Below are 14,001 nucleotides of genomic sequence, written 5' to 3' on the forward strand. Positions count from 1 at the left end.
GGCTCTGTGCTGACAGCTCAGAGCCTGGAGCCTGCTTCACATTCTGTGTCTCCCTCTCTCTCTGGCCCTCCCCCGTGCATGCTCTGTCTCTCTCTGTTTCAAAAATAAATAAACATTAAAAAAAATTAAAAAAAAAAAAACAAGATTTACCACTAGTAAGTTTTCCCACACCAGAAGCATAATCTGTGTGACTGTATTCAAAATTTAGCGTCATTGGGTTAAAAACTTTTAGCTATAAGAAGAATAAGTTTTGAGGATCTAATGTACAGCATGATGTCTACAGTTAATAATACAGTATTGTATACTTGAGATTTCCTAAGACAGTAGATCTTAAGCGTTCTCACCAGCAGAAAATAAAAAAAGGTAACTGAAGTGATATGAATGTGTTAATTCACTTGGTTGGTTGTAATCATTTCACAACATACATGTTTATCATCACATTGTAAAAAAAAAAAACTTAAATGATATATAATTTGCAATATAGTATAAATATATTATTTTGTCAATTATACTTAAATAAAAATTTAATTTCATAAAATTGTGCACTATACAATGCTTATAGGATTATGTATTTGTTGTATGACACTGATTTCAATATTAGAATAATTGTTTTTTACTAATAATATATAACTATTAAATTGGTATAAGAAATTGATTATATGTAATTCATCCCGCAGATGCCTTTGTTATTTCTTTGCAAAAATGAAAGTCACTTTGTGTTTGTGACCCTTGTTCTACAAAAGTAAAATCAAAATTTAAGAAGGCTTTCTTTTATGTCCAAAAAATGAAGAACTCTCAATACAATCCTCTTTAAGCTTAAGAAATCTGTTTGAACTCCTGAACCTTTAAAAAAATTGAGTCTATTTTGAATTACAAAGAAACAGACATTTTCAGTTTTAACTTAATACAACATAAAGGCAAAAGAATGCATAATTAATTATACTAAGAAATGATTGCATTTTTCTCTCTGTTACAGATAGATGTATGAAAGAGATCACAATCCCAGGTAAATCAAGGTATTAACCTTTAAAAAAAAAATCTTAACACTAAATTCTAAGTACAGAGCTCTCTAAAAATACAGAACCTAGCAGTAAAAAAAAAAAAAAAAAAAAAAAAAAAAAAAAAAAAAAAAAGGAGGTTTTGAGTAAGAATGCCTGAATTTGTATCCAGGATCCATCAGTTAGGTAAACTTTCAGAAGTTACTTACTCTCTCTATACTTCAGTTTTCTGACCTGTTAAGGGGTTGTGACAGTATTGTTTATCTTCATAAAACTGTGATCCTTGGAGACATAAAGTATCTCAATTATTTTGAATTTATCCTTGGCATATAGTAAGCATTATGTAATTGTTTTCAATTACTGTTATCATCAGTAACATCTGCTTACTCATAGTCCATTTTATGATAATAGCTCTGACAGGCAAACAAATTTTCTGTACAGAGAGATTTCTTGGTGTCCTAATAGTCCATAGAACATATTATCCAAAAAAAAAAAAGGGAAAAGAATAGAATCCAGAGCTTCCACAGACCATGGCCCTCTTCCCTGTGTGGCAGGAATGACTAACTGGAAGCCATGATTATAATATGTGGCCATGCTTCTGATGCTCTACAACTGTATGTTCTAGAACCCAGTATAGAACAAATTGAGCCAAGACATGGAAGAGAGACTCATATAAAACTGCTATTTAAACCAGTGGCCTCCAAAATCAGAGAAAAAAAAAAAACATTTTGAACATGCACCCTGAAATAAATACATAATTTATGTATATGACCTACTGTACTGACAAAGTACATTATAAAACATTCTGAGGAAAAGATTAACAGCAAATCTGAAGCTTTCTCCAAACACTGTCTCCCTGGAAACATTTTGGGCTACGATAAACAGGGAATGCCAGCTGTGTTTCCAGGCAACATTGTTTATTAATGGTGGAATGCATTTGCACCAGGAAGACTATGAATGAACTATGTAGGACTCACAGACCTCAGTTTCCTGTGTGCAGTGTATTCTTGTAACTGAGGGTATCCCTTGAAGAGACCTGGGCCGCTACCAAGAAACTGGTTCCTATGGAGCATGAGTCTTACCCAAAGCAAGGTAGTCTATGCCTTGGAATTATTTATTAATTATTATTTATTAATCTCAAAACTGAGCTACTACATGGGAGGTAAGGGAGAGGAGGTGGGAGAACAAGAGAGACCATCACAGAAGAACGACCTGACATTATCCTATTGACTTTCTATATTTCTATCCTGTATCATTTACTCAATCAAGTGAACCTGATGCCAAACAATGGCCTATTGTGTCATATTAGTATGAGTCTCAAGACAAAACCATAGTCCACTCTAGTGATCATGCAGACACATGCATACACAAAAATGTATTATTTCCTTCCTCTAACCAAATAGATTATTTTAAGCACTATACCTTTGAGTACACTGCTTGGGTTGACACACATTTTCAGAATAATTGGTGTATATTCTTTGTAACAAGCTTAGGATACTTTCTTTTTCCCTTTGTGATCTGATGTTGACAGATCCTTCTCTCAGATCATTATAAACCAATGTAGGCTTTCTCTGCAACTACTACTGTGGGTAGGCCTTTTCACTTTGTTATTTTGGCTTTTGTTTTTTTGTTTTTTTTAACATTTATTTATTTTTGAGACAGAGAGAGACAGAGCATGAACAGGGGAGGGTCAGAGAGAGAGGGAGACACAGAATCTGAAACAGGCTCCAGGCTCTGAGCTGTCAGCACAGAGCCCCACGCGGGGCTCGAACTCACGGACCGCGAGATCCTGACCTGAGTCTAAGTCGGATGCTTAACCAACTGAGCCATCCAGGCGTCCCTGTTTTTTTGTTTTTTTTTAATTCTTAATTTTTAATTTTATTTATTTATATTAAGTTTTGTACCTTAATTCCAGTATAGTTAACATACAGTGTTATATTAGTTTCTTGTGTACAATATAGTGATTCAACAACTCTATACATTAGTCATTGCTCATCATAATAAGTATACTCTTTAAGCCCTTTCACCTACCTCAGCCATCCCCCCACTCACCTCCCTCTGGTAACCATCAGTTTGTTCCCTAGAGTTAAGAGTTGTTGCTTGGTTTGGGCTTCTCTCCTTTTTTGTCCCTTTACTCGTTTGTATTGTTTCTTAAATTCCACATGAGTGAAATCATATGGTATTTGTCCTTCTCTGACCGACTGATTTCACTTAGCATTATACTCTCTAAGCGCATCCATATTGTTGCCAATGGCAAGATTTCATTCTTTTTATGGCTGAATAATATTTCATTGTGTGTATATACTACATCTTTATCCATTCATCAATTTATGGACATGGGCTGTTTCCATCATTTAGCTATTGTAAATAATGCTGCTAGTGATATGTGTATCCCTTTGAATTAGCGTTTTTGTATTCTTTGGGTAAATACCCAATAGTGTCATCACTAGATCATAGGGTAGTTCTATAGTCCTATTTTTTTTTAATTTTTTTAATGTTTATTTATTTTTGAGACAGAGACAGAGCATGAGCTGGGGAGGGGCAGAGAGATAGGGAGACACAGAACCTGAAGCATGCTCCAGGCTCTGAGCTGTCAGCACAAAGGCTAACATGGGGCTTGAACCCATGAACCATGAAAGAGTGACCGAGCCAACGTCAGATGCTTAACCTACTGAGACACCCAGGTGCCCTACAGTTCTATTTTTAACTTTAGAGTAACCCCCATAATGTTCCCACAGTGGCTGCACCACTTTGCATTCCCACCAACAATACAAGGGGAGAGTTCTATTTCTCTACATTCTTGCCAACACTTGTTGTTGCTTGTGTATTTGATTTTAGCCATTCTGACAGGTGTGAGGTGATATCTCAGTGTGGTTTTGATTTGCATTTCCCTGATGATTAGTGATGCTGAGCATGTTTCCATGTGTCTGCTGGCTATCTGGATATCTTCTTTGGAAAAGAGTCTGTTTTTCAATAGGATTAGTTGTTTTTTTGGTGCTGAGTTGTGTAAGTTCTTTATATATTTTGTAAACTAACCCTTTATCAGATATGTCATTTGCAAATATCATTTCCCATTCAGTAGGTTGTCTTTTAATTTTGTTTTTTCCTTTGCTGTGCAGAAGCTTTTTATTTTGATGTAGTCCTAATAGTTTATTTTTTGCTTTTATTTCCCTTGCCTCAGAAGACATATCTAGAAAAATATTGCTACAGGCTGCTAGGCTTTTTTAAACTAAAACCTGGTAACTCTATTGTTACAAATTCCACAGCAGCAAGACATTAGGAATTCCTAAACTTTTAGGAAACATTAAAATACCTTCTTGAAGTTCTTTATTTCTTACTAACTTTCTCTTAGAGGTTATCACGATATAACTACATGGACTTTAAAAACTGCAACATTGTAAAAGAAGTAACTGTCTTTCAATTTTAATATACTTTTATACTAGATTCATTAAAATATGCTATGATAGGGATGCCTGGGTTGCTCAGTCAGTTAAGTGCCCAACTCTTGGTTTCAGCTCCTGTCAGGATTTCACATTTTGTGAGATCGAGCCTGTGCCGGGCTCTGGGCTGACACCATGGAGCCTGCTTGGGATTCTCTCTCCCTCTCTCTCTGCCCCGTCCCTCCTGCTCATGACTTATGTGTGTAAGTTCTCTCTCTCTCTCTCTCAAAAAAATAAAACTTTAAAAAATATATATGCTATGATAAAAACAGAACTATTTCTTCAATCTTGACACTACCCTCAATTCCATATAACCAAATAATTTTACGACTTTCTATAAAAATTTCTCTAGATTTATCTATCATTACCCTATTTTTAGGTATACATGATTTTAAAAATATTTTAAATATTTTTTAAACTTACCCTGAAACATGCAACATCAGCAGCATGTAGAAGACAAAGAAGAGATTATGAGTATACCAGAAGATGTCATAATTAGAAACTCTGAAAAAACAAATAACTTAATTTCAATGCCACTTTACATTCCATCATTTCAAACATATGTCAAAATTGAAGAAAGTTAAAATAGGAGTTCATCTGAGATTTATCTATTAAGACAAAAGTATTAACATATCATGCAGAGAGAACTGACAAAATTATAACTAACACTTCATAATTTTGAAGATTCTTTGTATTTCAAATAAAGATACATGGAAAGAATTAAAATGAAATGTTGAAAGTAATTATGAGTTTGAGGAGTAGGTAATAGGCTGATAATATGTACTTTCACTGTCCTTTTGATCAATATTCTCAATTTTCAGATGATACCTAAAACAAATAATCCTCCTATCCTAATACATAGTGTGAGAGTAGTCCAAAGGAAAGTAAAATTGAGAGAAACTAAATAGATGCTCATTAAAGTTTTATATTCTTTTCCTGAACAGCCTACATGTTAAAAAAAACAAAACAAAACACACCTTGGTGTTACGGCCCTGGGGGAAACAAAGAGCCTCAAAAGAAGTGGTATGGTGAGCACAATTTATGGAACTTTTGAGAAAAGTAAAAAGACTAACATATTTTATTTCATATGTCTGGGTAGATATTCAAATATTAGAATCTTGGAGGTGGAAGGCAGATATTAGTAAAAGCTTCTTAGAGGATTCTGATACAACCCCTAGAACTTTCAGAACCCCTGAGATAAGCAATATCCAACTGGTTTGACATTTACTTCATCTACAGCTTTTGTTATTATAAGCAAGATCATTCATATCCTTGGATCATATGCCTTTTTGCACATAGCTGATTCTTTTTGAACCTAGATTCCTAGAAGTGGAATTACTACATTGAAGGACACTCATTTTGTTTTTCATACACACTGGCAATTGCTCTCTGAAAATGTTTATCAATTATAAACCCAACTGTACAGTAGGAGAGCCTGTTTCCACAAACCCCAACTCCACTTTATACATTTTCATTATTTTATGTAAGTGGAATTGGATATGATTTCCTTTCTGTGTTACTCACCTTAAATTCTTCTGTGATTTATCTATTCATGATAATTATCCATTTCTACAGTATATTTTTCTTAATTGTTGTGTGTAAACTTTAAATTTTAAGCATGTTCCATATAATTTAAGCATGTTCCATAAGATTGTAAGAATTTATTATTGGGCAAAGTTTCTTTTAAATTTTAATGGCATAATTTTTTTACTGTTACCTCTAATTTATCTCAAATTTCATTCACTTAAGCCACACTTTCTTCATAAGTTTGTAATGGCATCTTTATTATTTAGCAGCTTTTTATATATATCAAAGCCTCCTACAGGGCTTTCTATCAACTCTATCATTAGGTTCAATTCCTTGGTAATTTTTGCAATTAAGTGCTATTCTGTTCGAAGTTACTGAAGCTTAATTGTGGTAATATTTGGTAAGCCACATTCCCTTTTACTTCTCTTTGGAACATGTACTTGGATATTCCCTCAGGTGAACTTTAGAACTGTTTTTGCTGAATTCAAAAAACAAAATAATCTATCTTTGATTTTGATGGGAATTGCAACAAGTCTACAAAATGACTGAGGAAGAACTCCATTTTTGCAGTATGCAATCTTTATTAAAATATCTACTTATTTCCCTCAATGCAGTTCTGTGTTTTTCTATATAGATTTTAACTAGTTTCTTATTAAGTTTATTTCTAGATATTCCATGTTTTTATTATTCAGTTTTATTCAATTTCAAACTGATAATAGCTATTATATAAAAGCTATTTTTAATATTTGTTTTGTATTCATTTACCTATTACAATTCTTTTCTTTGGTATAACACTAATGTTTTTTTTTTCCATAATTCTCTTGGATTGTCTGGCAGAACAATTACATATACCTTTCTGGAAATAATGATGATTTATTGTTGCATTCTTTCTACTAATTCTAAATGTTTCATTTCTTATCATATATAATAACGGTAGAATTAAAAATATCACTTTTGGCATAATTTTCTTAGGAATGTATCTCATGTTTCTTTTATGAGTTTAGTTCTGGCTTTTCTATTTTTTTAATTCTATAAAGGAAACTAATTCCTAGTTTACTTATTTTAATTCATAACTAGGGCTAAGATTTAATAACCACCATTTAAAAATCTATTGAGATAAAAATATGTTTGTATTCCTGTCACCTGCTATTAAAATATTTACTTATTTTAATAGATTGACCCATACTGAACCATTGGTGGATTACTAGACGACATTCAACTGTTAGAAATCAAACATTAGGGGCGCCTGGGTGGCTCAGTCGGTTGAGCGTCCGACTTCGGCTCAGGTCTTGATCTTGCAGTCCGTGAGTTCGAGCCCCGCGTCAGGCCCTGTGCTGACAGCTCGGAGCCTAGAGCCTGATTCTGATTCTGTGTCTCCCTCTCTCTCTGCCCCTCCCCTGCTCATGCTCTGTCTCTCTCACTCTCAAAAATGAATAAATGTTTAAAAAAAAATTTTTTTTTAAAAAGAGATCAAACATTAGAAGAAAAAAAGAAATCAAACATTGGAGCCATTTATTCTCTTAATTTCTCTAATGCTTTATTTCCTCACTGGTAAAGAGAAGAGGAAGAAGAAGATTATCTCTGTGATCCATTTAAGAATTCCATGATTCTCACAATAAAGCTTGGAGAAAAGCAGAGTTGGTTTTAGTCTCTTTTAAAGACATGAAAAACTGAAGATTGATGAACATTCACTGAATTATTATGAGTACAAATATAATGGCTCGGTTGAAAATAGAAGCTGATCTTTATACTCCATTTTATAAAACTATCTCTCATTTAAGGATTTTTAATCGATGTAGAACATTCATAGATCTTCGATCTTGCAAATAAGTATGTCAGATGCCCTCATTTTCCTTTAAGAGCACTGAAAACTGAAAAATGTATGTTCTTTAATATGCCTTACCTAACTAAAATAAAATTTCTCCCCACAAAATTGGCACTCTTAAACACTAATGTTAGAGATTTGATTTGCCTTTCTGTAAGGTGAGTTTTAATTCTTATGAGAAGTCTTAAAAGTGTGCTTACTGTTTTGCCAAGCCATTCTACATCCAGATAGTTTTCCTCAGGACGTAAGTGCAAAAGTATGCAAAGACATATGGATGGGGGTGTTTGCTTCAGAACTGAAATACTATAAAAAATGGAATCAACCTAAAATATCCAACAATAGGGGAATTGGGAAAGTTATGTATATAGGATGATATGCTGTTCTAACAGTAAAGAGGATGACAGAGAGATATTTATTAATGTACAAAAATGTTCCTAACATATTTAAATAAAAAGCAGATTTAAAATAACATCTATAACATGATTCTGTATTAGTGACATACATAGACATATGAAGAGAGAGATCAGTAGTGTGAAAGAGGGAAAAAGAGAGTGATGGTGGAGGTAGGAGGTGAGGACTGAGTGAGTAAAGGCAAGAAAGATTAAGCTTATAAACGTCAAACCAGAAAGTTTATGGTGCTAAACTCTGGTGAGTTTACTTGCGACATTTTGGGGTGTGTGAATGTGTGCAGAGATGTTCTCAGAAGTGCAAAGATAGAATCATTTTAATATTCTATTAGGTAATTATTTTCAAAATGTGTATATATGTTTTTCCATTAAATTTCCCATCTCAAGTACAATAATTGGGGATTTTTGTATACTATGTATTATTTCTTCTTTCTGCTTTCTGAACCAAAAAGTTGGACCTAGAAACACAAGATGCTGTAAAATATTATGACATACAGAATGTATCTATCAGAAAGAACATGTGAAAGTGTTCATGAAAATGTATGCCTGCAATTGCTCAAAATCTCGTAACCAGAAGAATAAATATGCATACAGATATTTTTGATTATTTTAGCAGATGTCAACTAACCATGTTCCCAAAGCTTCATTTAAAATACTACAATAAACTGCAACAGGAAATGAGTTATAAAATAATTATGTTATATTCCTTTGCATACATGTTGATTTCAATCTCATGTCTTGTAGAGATACACTATCCTTCAGAAGGATGACCCTGAAGAACTCAAATTTCCTCAGTCATCAAAAAGTCTCCACATGTTTCCTTACCAACACAGAACATTTGACTAAACAAAAAGATTTTTCAAAAGCAGGAAATGATATATGGAAATGTCTCTACTTCACTCTTAGTTTTCCAGAATAGTCCATTAACCAAAATACTGGCTGCACTTGCTAAGCATTCCAGTTAATCAACACTTTTTCTGCATATGAAAACGAAGATAATCTGAGGAAAACTTAAATACTCGGGCCAGTAAACATTGATATAATGGGTCTGACACTCACCGTATTGCGTATGTAGAAGCTGTAATCATCAGGAAGAGCACCAGCACCATGCAGACCCCTGTCAGGCCAGGAACTATAAAAAAGGTATATAAGTACATTTAACTTAAACCATACTGAGAAAAAAAGTACAAAAAATTATTACCTTAAAATCCAAAGGGCTACGGTGTTCTGTGGGAAGCCCAATTCAAATCACATATCTCTTTGTATGTTCCTTCTCAAAAAAAGCCCTTTTAAAATTAGCACAGATTCAAGGTACTTAAAACAAAGCAATCTTTTCTACCTTTAAAAGAAGAGTCCACCTTAGTATTTTCACGTATCCCACTCAGAATGCTGGATGTGTACATACTTCTGCGGGGACATGCTATCCCAAATGCACACAAGATATCAAATGTCAATAATGAAAACAACAGAGAAAAAGTAAACATGTTTAATGGGGAGGCAAAGAGGAGCAGGAGGGAAAGACTTCTAAAGGCACAAAAAAATTTTAAAGGGTGAGTGTTAAGATCTATTCCTTATATTGATAGTGATGATGGTTTTGTAAACATACCAAGTATTAAAACTTATGAAACATGAGTGTGTATTAAAGAGATGCAATTAATTGTATCCTAATTCTACATGAATAAAGCTGTTTTAAGGGAGGAAAAAATACGCAATGGGACTGAGTTGATATCCAACACCTTTTACCGTTTTGGTTTTTCCACCACAGTATGAAAACTCCCTGACTCCCTCAGCCCTCCTTTTATGGAACTAATAGCTCCTCTAGTCTCAATTCAAATAATTTCTTTTGGGCTTCACTATCCGGAGTAATTTTAAAGAAAAAATAAACAAAACCTAAAGCTTTCTAAAAACCACAACTTCAACTGTAGAACAAAAAATGGTAGAGTTCAAGAAAAAAGAATTACAGTGCTGCTGTTTTAAGAACACTTGCAGGCCTATCACCTTAGTATGGAAAAACAGGCTGTTAATCAGCGTTTCTGATATAATAATCATTTTTTAACAAAGAAAAAAATGTGCAATGCTTTGCAAACTTAATACTGATGTGATAGATGGCTAAATCCAATGTTAGTCGGTACAGCATATCCAAAATGAATAGCTGATATGCTGGATCAAAAACAACTAAAATCACAATAGTTGCATTTCGATTTATCTTATTAATACCAAATAAAATATCCTGTCTATAAGCTACTGTTATTTGCTCTTACAATCATGCAAGCAACAGTAAGCCCTAAATAACCTGAGAGATTCCATCTTAAATCTTTATGGAAAGCTATTGAAACAATTGTGTCTCCAAAAGTATAGGCATTCCCCAACTTCTCTCCTTGCCAGGGAACCACCTAGAACATAGAAGGGCCATCATGAACTGTAAGCCTCTAGCAGAAGCAGACAAGCTGGGAACAATATAGGAGCAATACAGGTGTGCATCATTAGGATTCCAACAGTTTGGAATCACTGGAAAACGCTAGAAATCTCAGTACAGTAGAAACAAGTTTCTACTTATAAAGGGCCACATGAGAAATTAAGGAGCTAGTTTTTGTATGCTTAACACTTGAACACTCTCTCCTCCTTGGTCTTCCCAATATACAGATTTGGAAGCCTAACAAGACTTGCCTTTCCTGATATGCCTAATCCAAATCATCTCTTCTCTACACTTCTTTTCCAGGGCCCTCCCTCCCCTTCCTCTTTGCCATTGCCCCAGGTGAATACTAACTTCCTAGGGGTAAGAGAAGAACAAGACAACTATATATAACTAGTTCACACTTAAGGACTAACAGTACAGAAAAATGGTATTTACAAAAAACAGCATGCCTACAAAATGGCCCAGCCTTTCCACCCCCAAGTATTTCCCCCAAAGAATCTCAAATACACATCTACACAAAGACTTGTTCAAAAATATTCATAGCCACTTTATTTTTTTAACAGTTAAGCCCTATAAACAATTGAAATCTCCATCAACAGATAGATGGGTAAATAATTGTGGTATCTCTACCTGAAACACTAATCAGCAATTTAAAAAAACCACCATGTGCTATATGCAACAACATACATGAATCACAAAATTATTAGACTGAGTGAAAACAGCCAGACATTCTTCCACTTAAAAAATCCCAAGAGTACAAACTCTGTGATTCTTTTTACATAATATTCTATAAAATCCAAACCATTCTCCAGTGATAGAAAGCAGATCAGTCTCAGGATGCATTATAAAAGCACAAAAAGCTTTGTGGAATGACAAATATATTTGTTATCTTGATTTTGGTCTTGGCTTCACAAGTGTATATATATGTCAAAAATCAATCAAATAGCATAATTTACATATGCATTATCTACTGGGCTCCAATTATAAGTCAATAAATTTGAAAAAGAAAAAAAAAGAGGCAGTCTTTCTCTCTGGCTTCAAGTAATTAAAAAAAAAAAAACTTATTTGACCAAATGAATAAATAAATGATAGAATCCCAGATGGCTCCATGATGTAAAATTTGTGGTTGCAGAGGCCTTTCCAATAATTTTCTTGGGACTTTATTAAGGTCTACTGTGTCTGCATACAAGGCTTCCCATGTGGTTCTAAATATGCCAGGATTAGCTATGGAATGTCTACAAATCACTTCATCAGGACACCTGAAAAAACTAAGTATGTTTAGTGTAGAGGCATAATTTCCAAAGTATATTATTTGAACAGTAATTCTTTGAGATATTAATTTCTATTTCTCAAAAGTATAATAATAATTCCTTACAGAGTCACAGAACACATTAGTATATTAAAGTCTCTGGGAAGTACTAGCACTAAGAAACCAGAAACAGATCTTTCCTCAAACATATAACCAATGAACACCTTTTAGAACAGAACACAGAAAACATACTGGAAAGATTCAGAGGAGGTGAAATAGTTGACATCAGTCACTTGAAGATGAAGTAGACACCTTGGCCGATGGGATGCACATCCTGGGATTAATGCTCCTATTACTGTCCCTTAGGCCAAACTCCAATCTCACTGGAGGAGAATCAATTCAACACTTTTTAATGTTCTTTCAGATTTATGAAGTTATCTTTTTTATCTAAAGGATTCATGTTTCCTTTCTATCTCCCAGAAATATAAAAAGATCAGACTTTGTAATTTATAAAGTAATAGGCCAGCTCAATGAAGAAGAAAACGTTACTTATAATTAACAATGAAAAGGAAAAATTATTATAATTACAATGGTCAAAAAAAGGGGAGTACCTTAAGAAGTTACAATTTCTGACATTGGAATTAAACAAAGGTTAGCTAACTGATTATCTAGATGTTGTAAAGATCTATGTAACAAGTAGTAGAGTTACACAAATGGCTTTTATCTTCAGTGTATTTTTTTCTAGGTATCTGTAATGTACTATTAGGTGATAGCAAAAATGAATCCTGCTCTAAAAGAAATTCTAGTCCAGTATGGGAGACAAGATAAGCAGACAAATGCAACAAAGGGCATTAAGTGCTGAAAGAGAGCTAAGCATTGAGTGTTTTCAGGGTACATCAAGGGGCGCCCTAACCTAGCTTTCGATGACAGCTCATCTAAGACCCAATATATTAGTTTCTATTACTACACACATTCCAGAAGTCAGGAAGCACAGGTTGGAAATTATGGAGCTAGTCAAAGCCTACTGGGCCATCATACCTGCCAGAAAGTACATTATGAACTCTCTGAATCCTTCAAATTATAAAGCAAAACCTACACTTGTTTCCTTAGGAAATGACACGCTTGTATGTTTATTCTTATTACTTTTTATCTATGCATATTAGATTTCATTAATTAATTCAGCCTTTAAAAGGACTGCAGTATACTCCCAAGTCTAGATGAAACTGACAGAACGTTTTCATCCACATCCAGATGTGGTCAGAAATATACCATCTTGCACTCATTATCCTGTTTTTTTCCAACATAACTGGAAACACAATTCTATTTGTTTTTGAAGGCTTTTCTAATTGAAACTGGATGGTATGCATTTTATTCTCATCATACAAGGTACTACCAAATTTGGAAATGACACACTAAATATTTTGAAATCCATGTTTGAATAATACAGTCTTTTAAACTTGTTTTATTTTATAAATTCTTAATGTTTTTAACATTTCTTACTGAGTGATCTAACTACCATATTTCATGTCACTTGAACTGCCACAGACTTTATTTTCTACAAAACCATCTTAATTTCTCAGTTGTAGATTACATTGAAAAATATTTAAAGACAGAGAGAAGACTCTATGTAACATTAAACAACCTAAAAATCTAAGAAATATATTAACCAATAAAAGGTAGACTTTATCACTAGAACATCTAAAAACATGCATGCATTCCTCCATCAGAAACTTGATTTTTGGGGCACTAGGGTGGCTCAGTCAGTTGGGTGTCCAACTTTAGCTCAGGTCATGATCTTGCGGTCTGTGAGTTCGAGCCCCTCATCAGGCTCCGTGCTGACAGCTCAGAGCCTGGAGTCTGCTTCGGATTCTGTGTCTCCCTCTCTCTCTGTCCCTCCCCTGCTTACACTCTGTCTCTCTCTCTCAGAAATAAATAAACATTAAAAAATTTAAAAAAAAAGAAACTTGATTTTTCCTCGGCACTGTACCTAACAACATTCATAGCTATGAAACAGTATTTTAATCATAGACTTACTAGTAATACAAAGCTAGACTAAGTCTATTTGTAGAAAACCATCCCTTCTCCCATTGCCATCCTTTGATTCTGCTTTGTTCTCTCACCTACTACTCAGTAGGGTCA

General features: G+C 33.9%; 1 protein-coding gene across 5 annotated transcripts in view; it reads right to left on the minus strand.

The window, feature by feature from the left end:
• Nucleotides 1–14,001, minus strand: part of NOX4 (NADPH oxidase 4) — a 166,089-nt gene that overhangs the window by 117,670 nt on the left and 34,418 nt on the right. For all 5 annotated transcript variants that reach the window (XM_019450053.1, XM_019450052.1, XM_019450051.2 and 2 more), the window contains 2 exons: nucleotides 9,257–9,329; nucleotides 4,862–4,942 (listed from right to left, as the gene is read on the minus strand). In XM_019450053.1, the coding sequence (XP_019305598.1) occupies nucleotides 4,862–4,942; nucleotides 9,257–9,329 (154 nt within the window). The remainder of the gene's footprint in view (nucleotides 1–4,861; nucleotides 4,943–9,256; nucleotides 9,330–14,001) is intronic.

Source organism: Panthera pardus, unplaced genomic scaffold, assembly GCF_024362965.1.
Source record: "Panthera pardus isolate Hobbes unplaced genomic scaffold, ASM2436296v1 HiC_scaffold_12, whole genome shotgun sequence".
Classification (NCBI taxonomy): Eukaryota; Metazoa; Chordata; class Mammalia; order Carnivora; family Felidae; genus Panthera; species Panthera pardus.